Source organism: Natrix helvetica, assembly GCF_964273705.1.
Source record: "Natrix helvetica genome assembly, chromosome: Z".
Taxonomy (NCBI): domain Eukaryota; kingdom Metazoa; phylum Chordata; class Lepidosauria; order Squamata; family Natricidae; genus Natrix; species Natrix helvetica.
In genome coordinates, this window is record NC_138554.1 from 56,351,186 (window position 1) to 56,371,645 (window position 20,460).

At 35.9% G+C, this 20,460-nt stretch overlaps 1 protein-coding gene across 1 annotated transcript in view; it reads left to right on the forward strand.

The window, feature by feature from the left end:
* POLR1A (RNA polymerase I subunit A) overlaps positions 1–18,012 on the forward strand; it is a 46,900-nt gene extending 28,888 nt beyond the window's left edge. The window contains exons 23-34 of the mRNA XM_081970074.1: positions 599–823; positions 947–1,161; positions 4,622–4,789; positions 5,638–5,773; positions 7,535–7,692; positions 9,757–9,889; positions 10,739–10,846; positions 12,125–12,385; positions 14,285–14,485; positions 15,437–15,554; positions 16,120–16,284; positions 17,706–18,012. Of these exons, the coding sequence (XP_081826200.1) occupies positions 599–823; positions 947–1,161; positions 4,622–4,789; positions 5,638–5,773; positions 7,535–7,692; positions 9,757–9,889; positions 10,739–10,846; positions 12,125–12,385; positions 14,285–14,485; positions 15,437–15,554; positions 16,120–16,284; positions 17,706–17,806 (1,989 nt within the window). The 3' untranslated portion in view covers positions 17,807–18,012. The remainder of the gene's footprint in view (positions 1–598; positions 824–946; positions 1,162–4,621; positions 4,790–5,637; positions 5,774–7,534; positions 7,693–9,756; positions 9,890–10,738; positions 10,847–12,124; positions 12,386–14,284; positions 14,486–15,436; positions 15,555–16,119; positions 16,285–17,705) is intronic.
* Positions 18,013–20,460: the final 2,448 nt, after the last annotated feature.

Here is a 20,460-nt window from a genome sequence, read left to right on the forward strand (position 1 = left end):
AATGATTCTCTGGGGAACTTGACTGTGACCTGACACCCTCTTCTGGAGGTGGCTGGATCTGATGCCCTGTTTTGAAGTTCAGCTTCATAGATAACTAGGAGGTGCTGCTGGTATACTGCACACCCTGCTAACTTCACAGCTAGGGTTGTGTTAATTCTGTGCACCTTTTGGTGCTTTGGGATTTCTGAAATCTGGAGCTGGAGTTGACTTGGAATTTCATGGCCTTCGGGACACCATGTGCATATTTCAAGTTCATAAAGACTACTCTTTACTTCAGGGTAGTTGGAATGTGATCTCAAGATAAAGGTCATAAATATGATTTCTATTTTATGGTCACATTATTTATGGTCATTATAAGAATAATTAGCTCCATTGTAGAGGTGAACAACTGGGTACGATAGTCTGGTTAAGTATAGGCTACATAGGTTTCCAGTGAATACATTTGTATCATCACTAGGTTGAGGGCATTCTTTTATACAGTGATATCATTGCTTTCTGGCTGAACAATTTTAACATACTGATGGGAAATGTATTTATGCTTTGAAAGATGAGAAAATTTTCAACCTTCAAAAACTTTGATTTTGTGCATTTGTTATAGGTGATAAGGAAATCTAAGCATTTAGATGAAATTATGCCAAAAATGAATCCTCAGCAAGCATCTAAGCAGTTTAAATTAGTCAAGAGATGGAAAGCAAAGCATCAAAACTCTTTGAGAAGGAAAGGAGGCTTTTTGCTGTTTTCCCAAGAAATGTTGGCTGATAGAAAAGCTGAGATCTCAACAGAAGGAACACCTGTATATGGCCGAGATGCTGCAGCTCTTAAGGTTATTCCATAATTGATACATATATCTTTCATTACTTATTGAACTATATTGTAATATTCAAATAAATAATTCACCTGACTTAAATGTTCACTTCCTTTTTTTAAATTTTGTCATCCATTACAGCTGTTAAATATGTGGTATGAACTGAATGAAAAAACCCGCAGAAAGTATCAGAAGAGGGCAGCAAAGTGTCCTGATCCTAGCCTTTCAGTCTGGCGGCCAGATATTTATTTTGCGTCAGTGTCTGAAACATTTGAAAATGAAGTTAAGACTTTCCTTGGAGAGTGGGATGCTCGGAATGAACTTAACTATAGCAAATCTGAACTTACTTCACAGAGGTAGTAATTTCATTTATGTTGATCTCTTAACCCCAATGCTTCTTGTTTAGAGTCTAGCATGTTACACCTATATTTTATCTCTCTTCTAAGAAATATTGGATTTCTATCATAGAATAATAACATAAAACCTTCTTGAGGTTTTCAGTTTGTATCAATACATTTATTATTTTAGCAGCTTTTTCTTTTTCTTTTTTTATTGAAAAGTTTTAATAGAATTTACAGGTATTTCCCCTTCCCCTACCCTCCCTCCAACCCTCCCTCCCCCCAGCTTCCCAGAGCAAAATACAGGGTATAAACATTTAACAATCATACACTAACATAAGCTAACTAACTATAACATCTTACCTCCCTCTTGTACTTTAACTCCCCTTATATTAATCTAAGTTTGGATAAACTATAACATTTCTTATTCATATATAAACAAATTGAAGTTCCCTAGTCCAATGTTTATTTTGAATATAGTCAATCCATCTTCTCCATTCCAACTTGTATTTCTCCTCTGAATAGTCTTTCCGATATGCTGAAATTTTAGCCGTCTCTGCTAAATTAACTACTTTGAACGTCCAATCTTGAATAGTAAGCAATTCTTCCTTCTTCCAGCAGACTTGTTGCCATTATCAGAATCAAATTAGTCTCTATAATTGTACAATCTGTAATTATACCTAGCAAAAACAACTGAAGAGTGAACTTTATCCTCTTTTTAAGAATATTTTAAGTAATCCACCATATTTTTATCCAAAATGCTTTAGCTTCTTTGCAAATCCACCATACATAATAATACATAGCATCAACACAATCACATTTCCAACATTTAAATTATAAATTGGGATACACACAAGCTAACTTTTTAAGATTTAAAAACCATCTATAAAACATCTTATAAAAACTCTCTATCAAGTTTTAATCTTGCGTAAGTTTTACATTTCTTACCCAAATCTTTTCCCATATTTTGAAATCTTGGTATCATTTAAAGATAAAATAAAAACTCAAACAAGACTTTCATTTTACTACTATTATCCTTCCCAGCAAAAACTATTATAAGTTCTCCCATTTATCCATCTCTATCTATATTTTGTGCCATAATGGTCATAATTATACTTATGTAATCTCCCATTTAAAATTGTAATATAGAGTCCTAAGTGGATAACCTTTGTTACTATCTCACATCCTGTTATTTTTCTGATTCTTCTTTTGGATTTATCCTGGAGATGGTGGGAATCCAGCCTTTAGTACATTACTATAAAAATCTTTTGCCTTCCAAACTGAGTTAAGATGATATCTTTCTTCTAACTAATTCACCACCAATCCGGCTGGGGCCTCCCATCTATACTGTATCTGGCGATTTTTAAGTTCATCAACTAGGAATGCATAATCCTTTCTGGATCTCAATATTTTAAAAGGAATTTCCTTTAGTACTGCCACCTCCTGTCCTGCCACCTGTAGTTTGCTTCAGTAAGTCGCTTATAATATTCCATTCCTTGTTTTCCTGGTGACAAAATAGATTACAATATCTCTTGGTAGTTGTCTCTGTCTGGCAATCCATGAATTAACACGATAATTTTTTTCAATCTGCCAATCATATTCTGCTTTGGTTCACCAGTTAACTGAGCAAAAGCTGCTGCAAAGATTTTCAAATTTTCTTGGTTAACTTCTTTCAAGCCTCTTATTCTCAAAGAAAATTCCATCGTTCTGTATTGTATCATTGTAATCTCTGCCTCTGATTTTTCAATCTTGATTTGAATGTCATCAACTTTATTCTCCAAATTCACATTAGACTGAGTAATTTCTTTCACCCTGTCATCCAATGATGTTACAAAAGCAAACATACCCTTAAACGCATCCACTGTATCATCTCTTATTTGTTGATTGTGGGTTTGAATTAAGTCCTTAATTTCAGACATTTCATCAAACATATCTTTAAGGGAAAATGTAATTTTTTCTTGCAGAAACAAGGTTTGTGCCTTTGAAGCGTCTTGGAGAGGTTCAAATGTCACTGTTTGTGTATCCGCTAAAGATAATAAAGACTGCAATTTAGGTGGCTGGGCTGGGTGACTTCCAGCACTAGAGGCACTTATTTTGATTTGTTTTGAAGGCATTTCCGAATATTCAAATCACACTTTCCAACAGCCAAATTATTGAATTCTAAAAGTCCACTTAGTCCCCAAACTTGTTAAAACTTATAGCTCATTAGTAAACCAAAACCGTTTTCTTTAATCTTGAGCTCTTGAGTCTTTTAACGACGTTAAACAATTAACAAATATTTTCCTTTTAATTTTCGCTTTGATCACACCCTTTGACTTGCAGACGCCATCTTTATTACCCTTTGTTCTCCTCAATCTTCACAGAAGGAAGTGATACTGCATCAGAGTTAAAGTTTTATACTTGCAATTATAATCGCTCCTGCCTTTGCTCTGCCTGCTTCTTATTCCATTGTAGATTAAAACATTGATTGCAGGGGTGGTCGTGGCGTTTTGTTTCTGCTGCAGCAGAAGCGTCTCGAGATGCGGAGCCTTGTCGGGCTGCCGGGGGACTCTCACCCTTCGAGCCCCAGAATTGCTCCTGGGGGTCTATGGGGAGCTCTACCCTTGCCCGACTGCTCTCCTCTTTTCCCGAGGGGAGAGTTTTCAAGCCGCTTGACAGCTGATTTACGCTGTTCTAGCAACTTAAACGCAATCACGAGGCTGGCATTCCCAAAGGAACGTCCTTCAATACCTACGGTGCCACCGGAAGTCCCCTATTTTAGCAGCTTTTTCATTGGGTTAGAAATTCTTTTAGTCTCTAAACCGATTGCTCAAAAAGATTAAGGGTATAAGCGGTCTTAACAAGCAAGTACTTTTTTTTGTTAAAATTTTGTCAATCAAAAAATAAGTAATGAATTTCATCTTTGCTTCTTTCTTTCCATACAATTGCCTAAGGAATAACTGTTGTAATTAAGAGGCTGTGATTGTTGTTAATCACTTTTCTAAGTTGGAAATTAAAAAGAGATGATGCTGTATTAAATCTTGAGAGAGAAAAAAACATAAAGATTAAGTGTGTGCTTATTCATTTTTTAAATAAAGCAAGCAAATCTTTTTGGATGTAAGCCAAGCCAATTTCAGTGAGGCTTACTCTTAGGTCAGGGTTAGGTTAAAGTATGAGAAACAAATTAATTAGATGAAGCATGATTTGATGTATAAATGAGGAAACAAAGCGTTAAGGCAGAAGTCTTCAAACTTGGCAACTTTAAGACTTGTGGACTTCAACTCCCAGAATTCTCCAGCCAGCATAGTATAGTTGGCTGGAGAATTCTGGGAGTTGAAGTCCACAAGTCTTAAAGTTGCCAAGTTTAGGGACCCCTGCTTTAAGGTCTTGTCCTTTGTGGGTGGATGCAATTTGGACTCGATATTAGAAAGTAAAATTGCAGCACCAGGTTATGGTCTTTATTTCACACAAACAGATGATGATAATTCTATGTCTTTAGATTACAGGAGCTGCTCTATTTAAAATGGCAACAATCACTCTGTGATCCTGGAGAAGCTGTGGGACTTCTTGCTGCTCAGAGTATTGGGGAACCCTCCACCCAGATGACCCTGAATACCTTTCACTTTGCTGGAAGGGGCGAAATGAATGTTACCCTTGGTATCCCAAGGTAAGATAGCATCTCATCTTTTTTTAATGGTTTCACTGTTCCAAAATGCATACATCCCATTCTCTTCCCATGCATCATTGCCAATTAGTATAATATGGGGAGAAAAGTAGAAGATATGAGATGTAGGAGTCTGCTTATCCTAAACACTCCTTTTTAACAGCTAAGCCACAAAAAAGTGAGTGCCTCCATTATGTACTATGACAAAATGGTTTTGCTGTTTCATGATATAGACTAGTGTTGGAATGTGCAAAATATAGTTCCATAGATATTGATAAATTATAGTTTTTATGAATCCTAGCTAGTAAGACTAGTGGTGAATAATTGCTGTTTAACAGTACCCAAAATTACATATCTTGTTCAATCCTGAGATAATTGAGGGAAGTATATCTTGTCTCAAGCTTTCAATGACAAGAACAGCAATAATAATAACAATTTATTAAACTTAATAGTGCCCAACACTCCCATTTAAATTAAGTCACTTAAATTGGTTTGATTACAGTTGATTCTTAGCATAGAACATTGTATAAGAACTCCATTAAAAAGGTTATTTGATTCAGGTTTATTATCACTGAATGTTGCTTTGATTTATTTAGTAGAAAAGTAGAATACCGCCTTACTTTCTGCTGCTATTATTAGTTTGCTTCTTCAGATTTTGATAGTTCTGTTGCTTAGATAAACGAGTTTCTGCCTTCTAGGGAGAGAGTTTTTAGCCCTGTTTAATGATATTGAAGGCAGCAAAGTTATCTTAGTTATAAGGAGAATAAAGCTGACCAGTAAGAACCTAGTCACTTATCTTGCTGAGTATTAACTGTCTTTGCAACTAAATGTGCAATACTTCTTTGTTAAAGGTTGCGGGAGATTCTGATGGTAGCTAGTGCTAATATCAAAACTCCCATGATGAGCATTCCTGTCCTTAATATCAAGAAAGCTCACAAAAAGGTGAAAAGGCTCAAGAAGAAGCTTAGCAGAGTGTGCTTAGGTGAGGTAAGTCCTGTATAGGTGGAAGAATCATCATATCAGCTCTGAGGGTGTGTGTGTGTGTTTTTTTTAAGTAAATAGGATTCCTTCACATTACTTTCTACAGAATGGTTGCAGTTTCCTCAAGATGTGCCACAGGGTGGATTTGATTTAAATCAAGTCGATTTAAATCACAATTTAAATTGTGATTTAAATGATTTAAATTAGTAAAAAGGCTTGATTTAAATCAACTCAGTTTAAATCATAATTTTTAAAAAGCAACTGTCATTTCTGTCCTCCAATGGCTCCTCCTCTGACCGCTGTTGACTCACCGATAGTCCCATTCAGTTTAATGGGATAGCTGGTGATGTGGGATGTGGCAGGCAGCAGGTGAGTGGATGCGGGCTAACAGGCGCTGCCATGATGGATCTGAAATGACACATGTTCTCTAATATTATGTTTATAAGCCGCTTAGAAGGTCTCACTTTCATTTTTAGCGCTTTCCCTTCGTCCTCACCCTTAGAGTCTGGTGGTACAGATGCATTTCTCTTCAAAGAATCATACACTTTGTAGTGTACATAGATTTGCAAAACAATGGGATAAAGGAATATTCCTGAACTTTGTTTTATGACTTATCTCATGGTTACTGTGAAATTGTGTGAATGCATCAATGCGGTGCATGTTCTCTCAGCTTGTAGAGCTTGGATTCATTGAAGGAGTTTAACAAAAATGTAAATATTGCAGAATATACAGATTCATGCTATATCAATCAGCTCCATTTCACACTGAATAAAGTAAATTATTAATGTATCTTAAATAGAAAACTATATTTAGATAGATTTTTACTCCCAAAGCATTTTGTTAAAATAAATTTGATAAAAAATTTTTTTAAATGTAAATAAAATCCAAATTAAAATTTTAAAATCCATTTTTTTAAATCACTGATTTTTATCCACCCTGATGTGCCAGGCAGCCTTTCATTTATTTTCTAGGACTTGGACTAATGGGCTTTAATTGGTTTTCATTTCCTTATTACATGTGCAATTTTTATAGCAACTTTCTAGCTTTGTTTTGCCTAATTTTGCAGAGACTGATTATAAATTCCCAGCAATGAAGCTTGTAGTGACTCAGTACAAAGGAAGTATAGTTAATGGGTATTAAATGAAAATGGTAATTAGAATAATTTCTTTTTATTACTTAAAATTTGTTTTTTAAACTACATAAGAGTGAATTTCCACTAATAAGGAATTAATTGAGGCAAATGGGAAATGAAAAACTTATAGACCCCATTTTTGTTATGCTGTTGAATTTGAGGTTCCTTACCCAATTGAATCTTAATATTTAGTTCATGGGTAGGAAGATTGCAGGAGAGTGCAAAATTCTTCCTCCAGTTTTAAATTCGTGATGTGGACAGATGATTTAGAGCAGGCGTGTCAAACTCAAGGGCCGAAGGCCAGATCCAGCCCACGGGGTGCTTAGATCTGGCCTGTGGGTCTCCTTGGAAACAGTAAAGAGCCAGCCAGTGGTGCCTCTGCCGACAAGGGTTGCAGGAGGCCATTGCAGCCGAAAGCGCAGTTCGGAAGCCTGTTTTTGCTGGCAGAGTGCTCGGGCCACCACAGTTGCCCCTGACACAAGTGACATCGAACTGGCCACACACACCCAGGTCAAAGGCAACTCTGATGCAGCCCTCAATAAAATCGAGTTTGACACCTCTGATTTAAAGAGTGAGAAAGCATGATGTTACAAATTGTTAGCATTTATAGACACTCGTTTTTTTAATTGTTTCAGGTGTTACACAAAGTGAATATTGAAGAAACTTTGTGTTTGGAAGGGAAATTAAGTAAGCATCGCATCTACACCATCAGATTTAGTTTCCTGCCTTATGAATGCTATCAAGAAGAAAAATGTGTGAAGCCAAGGGACATCTTACATTTTGTGGAGACAAGGTCAGTATCTTCTCCTGACAAGTTTCCAATTGTTAAACACTGGAAGATACCAGCCAGGAAATTGTGGGGGTCATGAGGGTCCTCACAAATTCCTGGGATCCCAGAAGCATTGAAGACAGGTGTTTGCTGAGCTCTCACTCCTAGGGCATCTTGAAAGGAGTTGCATATGGTGCATGGCTGATGAGAGTGAAAGGTTCAATCCTGGGTAGAAGCAGCTCCTTGGAGCCAGGAAGAAAATACAGCACTGAGCTGATTATCTTAAGTAACCACTGCTTTCTTAGGCATGCTCTCAGTTGTTTCATCATCAATATCATTACTCACTTTGGGAAAGGAGATTCCACACAAATTAATGTATTAGTTTGCAGAGACACAGCACCACAAATTTTGGAAAATTCTGCCATAAATAATTTTAATAATAATGGCAAGACTTTGCCATTCTTTTTACTTGACACATTCAGGACTGCCTGTATAGTGAAATTTGTATGGAGGTGCAATGCATAGGTTTCCGCTCAGATGCCAAGAGAACAAAAACAAAACAAGTCCTGACCAGAGGAAGAATATTTCTACTGTGACTTTTTTACTTCTTATCATTGCCAATTTTCCCTTTTTCACCTCATTCACATGGATATACCATGGGTACCACATGGATACAACAGAAAACATATTGCTCCACCAAAATGGTTATCTTCCATTGTGTTGCTGAAAGAGGATTTGAAATTCATCAGTATGTTTGTGGGCTTAGGTGGAAACCTTATATGCTCCTATGTGCTGCTTGGAGAATCCAAGCATGGGTTAACTTTGTCCATTAGCCTAGAGACCGAGTTGTAAAATTATTGACCACGCCTCCTCTGACTGGAAGAGTTCAGTTTTTTTAAGTCAGTCCAGCCTGAAGAGACTTAAATATTTCTCGAGGACAATATACAATATTTTAACTCATAATTATTGCTTTTTTGGATATTTGTAAATGTTTTGTTTGGAGAAATTTATTATTTTATTGGGGATGCATGGAGCAGGCTGGCTGTTCTGTTCCGACGGACAGCAGCCACATTACATCTGATTTGCCGATTGTTTGCAGAAAGGTTAGAGGGATTGACTTTTGAATGGTGATTTATATTGGAGATCTATTGGCTGACAAAGGGAACCGCCATGCGGCTTCTTGTCTAATCATTTGCCATGGCTGAGAGGCAGTTCGCCACTCTCATGTTCGGCTGGTGTGGGCGCAATCCGCTTGGAGAAGTGCAGTCAGTCCCCTTGATAAATTAATTGTGCTGCCATCGCTGCCACCATTGCGGGCGACCATATTTGGGTTTGACTTTCGGCTTCCTCATGCGGTGGCCATCTAGGTTACATTTTTGAATTTCGCACTGTTTTGATGGCTGACAAAGGAGAAGCTTCCCGTTCCCGCCAAAATTGATGTGATGTCATAACAGCCGCAGATTGTGCACCTTTGGGAGGTCAGCTTGCCGCCATTCTGGTACTGCGCACACAGTTTTGATACTGAGAGGTTGTGGCAGTGTGTGCTCTGGCAATGCTAGTGATGATCATTTGGCAGCCTTTTCAGCATCAAACAATAGCGATCCATCGCCTCTCTATTCACTGATATCTGATCAGTGAGCTTGGGCTTTCAAGTGTATACTCTCCAACTTAAGACCCGAGATAATGGCGGATCATTCTATCTCTGGGAGCAGCACTGGGGCAGAGTCCTCTCCCCTGCACTCTATCCCCTATCTCACCCATTTATTTAAGATTGGAGGGTAGCTACTGATTTATACTTTAAATACAGTTTTGCTCTTAAACACTAACTTTTTAAAATGATATCATTATTACTGGAATATTTTTTTAATTTTTTCTCTTAAGATAAAGAAAAAATTTAGACTTCAGAATCAGGAGAAAAATATCTAATTGTGTTTAAAAATTGAAAAATATTATAAATAATAATGTTGTTGCAAAATTACTTGAGATTCCCTTTATCATCTGAATTGTGGATCTAGGAAAGTATGTTGTAACATTCTATAGTCTGGAATCCAGAAGTTGTATTCTATTTCTCTTATCCATCCCACCCAGATTCTTTAAAATGTTGCTGGAAACAATTAAAAGGAAGAGTTTAAAGTTGGCATCTTATAACACTGTCAGCACTCGGAAAGCAATTCAGAAAGATTTAGAAGCTGAGGAAGAAATTGTTGCTTCACAAGATCAGGTAAAGATGTAGACCTACTTAGCTGAATTAACATTTTAAAACTTTAGTAAGCTGAATGAAAAAATTACATTGATGTAAATGCATGTTTAAAATATATCTGTGTTGCTTGTACTCTATGTAATCTATATGACTATGGTAAATATATAATAATATTTACATAGGTGCATTTCTCTTCAAATTGTGTACATATATATGCTCTTTTTTTTAAAGATCAAGCTTATTTTTCATTTACCTTTTTTTGGAAAATGTTTCATGTCATGCTACACAATTATATTGCATACTATATTTACATATTAATCAAGCATATAAACTGATATATGTAGTCCATATGGCCTTCTGCTCCATTGTGGCCACAGGCAAGCTGAGAAACAGTGGGCCATTTGTCTGATAGCTAAACCTTGGTCAACATTGGGTCAGGCAACAGAACAATGATCCTAAGCCCACCAGCAAATCTATAACAGATTGTCTGAAAAAGAAAAGAATGAAGATATTGCAATAGCCCAATCAAAGTCTACACCTCAACCCCATTGAAATGTTGTGATGGAACCCAAAGAGTATACATAAACAAATGCCCACAAACATCTATGAATTGAAACAATGTTGTAAAGAAAAGTGGTCCAATCGGGCTTTTGAGCACATATGCTAAAATAAGCCCTTCCTGAAAATATTGCAACACAGCAGCAGCCATGAGGTGACCACCCTCATTATCTCCTGCACCTCAAAAATAATGAGACTTCCCCAAAAATAAGGCCAAATGCTTATTTCAGGGATCAAAAGAAAATAAGATCCCATCTTATGTTCGGGGAAACATGGTATGTAGTGAAAGGATTCCTTTTTCTACTGACATAGGATGACAATGAAGCTGAAACTGAAGAAGACAGATTTCCTGATAATGGAATGACTGAAGGTGATGCTGATGCTACAGATACAAAAAGAAAAGAAAAACAAGAAGATGAGGTAATAATAGATTTTTTTTGTTTTAATAAATGCCATTAGAAGATCTGTCCATCACAGAAACTTGGAATTAATTCACGTAAACAATATCAAACAATCAACACTTGATTTTAGTAGATAGCTAGTAACATGTAGTGATGAAGGTATTTGAATAGAATTGGTAAGTTCCATGTTCAAATCTACCCTAAACTGTGAAAACTTGCCTGAGCCCAACCTATTTCACACTCAGGGTTCTTATAGAAAAGTGAAGAGATCATGCTATTTAAAAGTGCATATACTCCTGGGAAAATATGGGATATTGAGTAGGTGAAAAAGAGTAGATAGGCTGTTCAAATAAAAGAAAAGTCAGAAATCATCTCCATATTGAAAAGAATGTTAATCTCGTATACTTGAACAAACTTCATATTTCTCATATTTTTAGAATAATGATATCTACAAAGTAATGGAGATCTAAATACTATAAGTCAGATGAAGATTTATGATGGATTTAATAAGCTACAGAAAGTGATGCCCTAATGCAAAAGTTTAGGCATTCTTGATGAAATGTAACTGAACTTCATGCAACTTCTGCGTGGTAGAGTTAGCACACATAGAACACATTTGTGCAAATTTGGATGAAAACTATTTACGTGCAACTGCTTACAAACTCAAAATGAGAAATTGTGAATATGCCAGACGTTTGAAGCACCTTTCAGTTTATTCGGTGCTATTTTAAAATATATGTACAGTTATTGATAAACCCAGAATGTTATTAGCTTTTTAGGTCTAGTGTACTGGTAGCTAGGTAAAAACTAATATTCTGATTGTTTTCATAGATTATTATTGTTATTTTGTCCCCTTTCACTGACATGTTTATCTAAGGCAACTGTCTGAGAATTTGAAAAGGAAGGTAATTCACTTTAGAAATCAAAAGAACATTATAAAGAAATATTGAAATAGTTACACTAGCCATTTACATAAAACTGTGGAAGTTAAGGCAAGATCTGGAAATCTTTGTTAGAACTACCTGAAAATTGATCAGATTTGCACATTAAAACCCACAGATTACTGAGATATTTGGCTGTGTAAGTTTAAATGACATTGGCATCAGGGGTGGTATTCACCTATCTTTCCTACCAGGTCGCAAATGTGAGCACGCACATTTTATTGCATTTTGGAGATGGATGGAAGGATGAAATAAAAACTGTCAAAAGGTTTTGAACGGTTTTAAAAGTACCAGTGACACTGTTTGCTTTTCCTGTTTAGTGAAACTGAATGTGATTCAAGTATGTTTCTTTGCAGGTTGATTATGAGAGTGAGGATGATCATGAAATGGGTGATGATGACGATATTCCAGATCAGGAAATGACTGCACCAGATGAAAAAAATCTTGAGGCACTAGAAACCCAGGATGAGCTTTATTCTCCTTCCTCTAGTCAAAGGGTTCGGAGCAAGAGAAAGGAATGGAATGAAATGGCACAGCATAGAATTAATGCTGTATTGGAAAGCCATGATGCTATAGAAAAATACACATATGACATTGATAATGAACTGTGGTGTGAGGTAAAGTTATTGAAACAGGGAAGAAAAAGAGTGCTGGGTTCCAGAATTAGTTCAATATTTTTGAATGTGGATGCAACTATTTTTTTCCTGAGTAGATACTTATTCAATTGCATTGCATATACATCAACTATAAAATTAGGCACCCATTAAAATTGGTCTGCTGACTTTCCAGAATAGGCTGTCTGTACAATCTGTTAAACATCCTAATATGACACCGATTATTTAGCAAATTGTTATTCCCTATGTCAGAAGTACAAGTTGGGATGCTCATTTGATGAAAATAGTTTTAGAGTTTACACTCTCATTTGTAGTGTACACCAGCACACTACCCTAATTGGACACAATCCACCTGAAAATTCCTATTATCTATTATTCCTGTTTTCAATTTCTGACAAGCCGTGTACAGAAAAAAAATACAAATTTATGTGCTACAATGCAAGTATGCATGTAAATTGTAAATACATATAAACTAATATGGTATAATAATATGTCACTTATATGTCACATGCCGTAGATGCTATAAAGTTGTTCTTTCAAGGATTTTCTTTTTGTTCCTGGGAACTGCCCCCTCTAGTTTTCTTAGCAGCATTTTGCAGAAGTTCTTTGCCAGTTCCTTCTTCCTAGATCTGAAAAGGAGTGACTGGTCCAAAGTAATCATCAGGCTTTATATCCAAATCAGGACTAGAACTCAGTCTCCTAGTTCCTAAGGAGAAAACTGATTCTTTATATCCATGCTTATTTATTTGGCATATCATGTATGGACTAACATATTAACATTTCATCTACATTGGTATCCATGCTTTTAGATTATAACATAAACTTGCAGGTGACTGGGATCAATATTTTGTAAGCATTTATTTTTCTTTTCTTGTTTTGGTATTGGATATTGTAATGAGAGAGAGAGAGGCTAATGAATATGAGAGAAAGGAAGGAAGGAAAGAGAAAGAAAGAAGGAAAGAAGCATTTTTCTCTCTTCATTTTTTCTGTTTTCTTCTTCTTTGGATCTGTTCTGAACATTTAAACTATAATCATCATTAATTTGGAAATTGACATCTTTATAAAGGTAACAATCATGGAGCTTATATGGTCTGAAACTCAATAGATATTAGTTAAACAATTTTTGGAGAGAGGGAAGAGACATTCCTTTAGATGCAAGAAGGTCTGGGGTTATAACTGGCATATCTCTAGCTGGGCCTCATTCACAGCACGGTGGCTAGAACTCCAAGTCTGCCTGTCTGCTATTCTGACCAAAAGTTTCTCTCCTTGGAATTCCTGCTCACTCTGCACATTGGAGGTGAACCTTAATACTGCAGTTAAGTTGAAGTAACAAATTTGTACAGGACCTCTTGTGTGTTGCAAGCCTGAAGTTCATGATGCCTAACTCTATTAGTATTATTTTTGGTGCATTTAATTTTGTACCGTGTGTGTGGGTTTGGTGAGTAGTATGCACACACACACCTTAGGGGAAACATTTATTATATCTCAAGTACAGGGAGTTCATTATTTAAGTTTTGTCTAAGCTGTTAAACCCTTGCTTCCATATGCACGTGTCATAACTTTTTCCAGATGCTGCAAAAATTACTAGTTTGCAAATTTACTTATTTTGTGCAATACAGCACCTATGTAACAAATATCGCTTTATTATGGAGCAAAATAATAGTGAAATGTCCTCAGATATCAACAAATCTTTATTTTAATAAATTTGATCTAAAGGAGAAAACTCAAGATGACTTATAAGGTAAAGGAATTGCTCATTGTTTATGTTTTGGTTCATATAAGCAAATTTATGCTTGAATTTTTCAAATCAGTTTAAAATGAGGTTTTGTGATGGTTAGGAGTTGAATGGCTTTTTCACAATGGATGGAAAGCTTTTCATAACCAGAAAGTATTGTCTTGTAGGTTTCACTAAAGCTTTCGCTGACAAAGGAGTACTTTGATCTTGCCTCACTTGTGACATCTTTGGCAAATAGCGCTGTCATCCAGGAGACAAAGGGAATAACACGATGTCTCTTAAACGAAACCAACAACAAGAATGGAGAAGTGGTGCTCACTTTGCAAACAGAAGGGATAAATCTTCCTGAGCTCTTCTACTATTCTGACGTATGTAATAGGGAAGCTTTCTATATTTTCCATGGGTCACAGAGAAGGAAAAATAGCAGAAAAACCCACAGTGCATGATAGTTATTACCCTTCTAAATCTCAACCATGTCGTGTTTTTCACATATTTAAAATATTTTGGCAAAGTTGAAAGATAATTGGCATATATCCATAGTTTTTGTTATCCTGATACTGATAGCATTTTTATTGATTTCACAGAAAAAGAACTGAAGAACATTTTTAGTGAAATCAATCAAAATTGCTACTAATATAATAGAAATTATGGATAAATGCCACGTATTTTAAATTTTGACAAACTTTTTGCTTTTGGCTTTGAATGGAGCTGTAACTCATAAAATTGCCTATATATTTTAATATTTGATTTCAGAACTTTAATCTGTTTACAAATGAAAGATTTTGATAATTGAATGTAGAGTCCCTGCAATAAAGAATATTGGTTTACAAAAAAAAGACCAATATGCGTTAAACACATTTTCTGGTTGTTGTTTTCCTACCTAATTGTTACAATTACTTTCCATGTATTTTTGCTGTGCATAATTAAAGATTAATTCAAGAAAAGGGTGAATTGAAGCAAATAATTCGCACAGCTTTCTGGAAATACACTATATAATTGAGGAGTGTTAGGAAACTTTCACTTCATTTTTACTTTTCACTGAGTAATTGAAATAACGTTGTCGATAGAGAGATATGTGTTTACAATTAGGAGCAAGAAAACAAGAAAAATATGTTGTGAATTTTAGCAATCTTTTCTAGAATCTTGCAGGCTTCTTTACAGAAACATTTTATCTGGTTGCATATTGTACTTCTTCAGCTATAATTTTTGTTTCTTAATGTTCAATTCTGTCTTTTCCTAGATATTCATAGTTAGTTGGGGTGGATGATTTAGTTTGTTTCACTATGATTTCCCACACTTGTCATCTTTGTCTCTTTTAGATTTTTGATATGAATAAACTTTATTGCAATGATATCCATGCAATGGCTAACACTTATGGGATTGAGGCTGCTTTGAAAATCCTTGAGAAAGAGATTAAAGATGTGTTTGCTGCATATGGTATACCATTTTATATAATATCAGCTGAATCTGATAGTATATATAAAGCATTGTTTGTAATTTCAGGCTTCAAAGAAATTCATTATTAAATATTACTTTTATTTTGGTATTATATCACTATTAAAAGATTTGAAATTTGCCACATTTTGATGCCCATTCAAAAAATATTTTGTAGTAACTTCACAGACCATAAATTGGGAACTACTGGCCTATATTAAGCTTTTCATTCAGAGAATGTTTTTACAGCACAGATGATGAAGTTAACAATCCATATTTATTTCACTAATGTTTAATATAGTGGCATATTGAATTCCATCTATTATCAGAGCAATATCTTATATTGATCAAATACAGTAATTATTGGATCTAGAAATCTCTCAATTGTCAATGTTCTTCATCACACATGATATTTAGGATGTACAGAACAGGTGACATAAGAGCTTATCAATCATTCACTTGTTTTAAAGATTAAACCCTTTCAGATTATATAATTGAGTCAGCAGTATAAACTTTGTGCATTTGTTTGTAAACCACTTTTAAAAAGCATTGATACTTCTATTGACAGGAATTGTGGTTGATCCTCGACATCTCTCCTTGGTGTCAGACTACATGTGCTTTGAAGGTGTTTACAAACCTTTGAATCGGTATGGAATGCAGTCCAATTCATCCCCCTTGCAACAAATGACTTTTGAAACAAGCTACAAGTTTTTGAAAGAAGCAACCATGTTGGGTAAGTACTTCCAAATTATTATGAAAATATCTTAGATAGTAAGATAAATTTTTGAATTCTTAATTGATGAAAAATTATTTTTCCATACTCATATTTTGCGTTATTTGTCTGAAATTAAAAACATCCAGTTCCAGGCAACTACAATTGCACAAATTTAACAATGTATGAACATCGTTCTTAAAAAGAAATAGTGATGGAAGGTTCACATATAGGTAGTTCCTGATTAATGATCACTGTTCAGTGACTGTTACAATGTTACAAAGTTACAATGGCACTGAATGAGGAGACTTACAGTTGGTCCTCAGAGTTGTGTCTATCTCAGCATCCCTGCGGTTACATGTTTGTGATTTGGGCCTTTGGCAAGTGAGTCACTTTTACAGCATCTCATGTTGATCTGATCACCATTTACAACTTTCATTGTCAGCTTCCAACTTGCAGGGTCAATGGAGAAGCTGACCAGAGGTTGCAAATAGCAACCATATGGCATTGCTCCTAACAGTTGCAGGAGTCACCTAAAAACTGCAGTTGGAATTACTATTGCAGTAATATCATTTTTTATGACTGTGACAGAGTTCCCAATCCAAATTACTATCACTACCCAAGAACTACTTTTCTTGAAGAAAGCGTATTTACCAAAAATATTGGTATGCAATATGGAGTCTTTGGAAAGGAGACAGTCTTTTTTTTTTTAATTTTTAAATATTTTAAATTTTTAAATCACATGTTCCTCAGATCCAGAAATCATGGCAGACGGTGGGCTTTACTTCATTTCACTATCATAATTGCCTATAACTCTTAGAATAGGTAGTGATAGACAGTTCCACTCATGTTAGAATTATTGCCAAATCTTAATTACTGCCATCTGTTACGACTCTTTGTTGGAAGCAGGGACATTTATGTTAGAGAACACTGATGCTAAGACTCACATAACATACACTACATGACATAACATAACATACAGCAGCATGAATTCCCATACTGGAATTTATCATGGATTATGATAAAGTATTATTCAAGTCTCAGTAATAGATTTGTTTATTTGAAAGTTTCTTTGATATTGTACCTAGGGTGCAGTAATAGAAACCAGGTGACTTTGAGTTCTAGTCCACTCCTAGACATGAAACCTAGTTGGAAATTTTGGTCCAGTCTTAGTCCAACTGACTTCATAGGGTTATACATGTAGGAAAAACAGAGAGGAAAGCATTACTGGCGAGGAAATACTGTCTTCAATTCACTAAAAAGAAAGATTGGGATTTAAAAATAGTTCCAAGCATTGAATACTATTTAATATGGGCTCCTGCTATTTAGAATATTTTACTCTCTTCCGGGTAAGATTTCCCAGCCTCCCTTTCAAAATACACTGTTTGCAAAAGTGAGAAACTTTATATCCCAAAAGATCATTCTTCTTTCTTTTCTTCTAGGATCCCATGATGAACTTCTGTCTCCTTCTGCTTGCCTGGTGGTAGGAAAAGTTGTCAAGGGAGGAACTGGCTTATTTGATCTTAAGCAACCACTAAAATAGATGTGTTTTTACACACAAAAAAAGAACTTTAACTTGATTTTATTGTAAAAAATAAATTTGCTGCTATGCATTTTATATTTTATTTTTTTAGTGTTTGTTGTCTGAAAGCATCATCAATTAATCTTTCTAATTTAATAATTACATGTGTATCTTTGTATTTTCAAGGATTATATTTAATAATAAATATCATGGTATGTTCATCCTTTAACTTTGGCAAGTGAGTTTATTGAACAATATATAATTTAGTTTAAAATATTTTTCTAGATCATCTAGTATAAAAAATATTTGTGTGGTAGCAGCTTCTCTTATTACGTTCACCAAATCTTAAATGAAACAACATAAACTGAATATGTACTTAAATGTCCCTTAGATACTGCTGATTCCCCAAAATTTAAAGAAAAATCAGATGAGTTTTTGATATGCTTTTGAAAATGTTGTTTTTGCTTGCTGCCTGTAATCAGAAAACGAAAACGAAGTAGCGCTCCATTACATAAATTGTATTGGAACATACCTTTGATACTGGCTATAGCTGCCTGAAGCAGGATCCTGAAGAATAAGTAACAGTTGCCAGAATGAGAGTTTTATTGATAAATCTGATACATTTGTGGGAAAAATTCTCCCATGATTGGTGGGAGAGATTAATATAAACTTTATTCAGATAACTGAACAGCATATGGTGAAGTTAGCATCTTCTTGCCAGTTCTTGTGAGGATCAGAAGTCGCTGTAAAGATCGTCTAGCTTTTCCATTAACAAAATAGCAAACCACTCTGCTTTTGGTAACTGCACAATTGGTTGCCCATATTTTGCTGGACAAATGGGAATTATCATTGTTCTCACGTGGCTATCCTCTTCCAGCACATCTGATTTTACTGATGTAAGACATGTATTCATGTCTTGACTGATCATTTCAGTGCTCCTTCTCAGTAATACTGGTAGAAGGGAGCTTGGGACTACAAATATGTTTCTGAAAAAAATCCTTAAGTATCCAACTTCAACCATGCTCGCTTCTCCGGTGGGCTCCTTTTAGGAGCACAGGCGGTCTTGGAGGGACCACCTGCCGTAGGGTGGCTTGCTGGAACCCTCGGATCGGCGGCAGCCATGGGGGGGTTTCCAGCTTCGCCTCAGGAGCCGGGGAGCATGGGGGATGCATAGCAGCACCTTCGCTGAATGGATTCCGGAAGGAAGTAACTAATTAGAAGTAGCGGCTGAAGTACTGGAGATGAGAAGTTTGCCCCAATCTCCCTAACCCCTTTTAATTGATGAGCAGCAGCCTTTTGTAAGTTGTGGATTCAATCTATTTGAAGTTGGAAGATTGGAGGGTTTTTTTTTCACCCCTCTCAGGCAAAGCGGCATTTGGATTATCTCCCAATCTCGGAATGGAGAGAGAGAGAAAAAAGTTGAATTAGTCACTTGTACTAACTATGTGAAAAGATTTATATTACAATTGCAAGAGGCAATTGCTGAATTGTTTTAAAAACTTTATGGAAATTTTTGATGTTCTGCTCCCTGGTTCCCTGTGAAAGGGGGAGCTAAGATGGCCTGCTTCTGTCTTCTTCTTTGCACTTATAAATGAAATCTGCCTTTTGAAACTACCTTTGAAGAAAGTCTGGCTTTATATTACTATTCCCTCCTGAAGGACTCCTGGAGCTTCTCCTGTTATGTGGTCTTTCTGGATTTGGATTATTTGATTTTTTTTTCTTGTGACTTCTTGGCTTGGAACTGTGATTGAGGATTAACTTTCACTTTTGGATTTGCCTGTTTTCTCGGACTCACTCGGCTGCACGCTTCACAGACTCCATTTCTTTTGCAAAAGATTTACAGTCATCTCTGAACTCAGACAAATGGGATCCAGAAAACCACCTTCAGGCAAGGCAGCTTCGGCACCTACAACTTCTACATCCAGCCCTACGACTCAACAGACAAAAATTTCATCATTCTCACAACAACAAGGGACTGGAGAGAGTTCAAAAGACTTATCTGTTATACAAATGTTCCAGGCTCTTATGCAGGGACAAAATGAGTTGAAAAAAGAGGTGGCAGATTTTAGAGAACAGCTCAAAGCTGTACAGCAGCAAACAACAGAAAATAAACAAAGAATTGGTGTGCTGGAGGAGGGTGCGGCCGGGCTGGGAGAGGAGGTTAAGGCAGTCCAGAAGGGGAATATAGAATTGGAAAATTTTATGGTAAAGATAGAACTTGAAAGAATGTCCTTCTTTCTCAGATTCCAGAACCTACCAGAGACAGAAGATGAAGATCTTAAGGATATCATGAGTACAATCTTAGCAGAATATATTAAGAGAGATAAAGAACAGTTGTGGTGGGATATGGATCTGGTTTACAGGATTAAGTCAGCATATGCCAGAACACATAATGTTCCAAGGGAAGTACATGTTAAATTTCTTAGGAAGACCACGAGGGATGAGGTGCTAGGGGCCCAAAGGGGGGCACCACTAAAATATAAAGACAAAGAAATTACCATTCTTAAGCAAATTCCGAAAAAAATAAGAGATAAGAGGAGTGTTGCAGAAAATGACAGACTTAGACTTCTTAGGATACAGGAAAAGTTTATTTGGCAGCCAGGTTCAGAAACGTTAGCCCATGGCTAAAGTGAATTTCTGAACACCTTTATTATTGATGCACGTGTTTTTATACA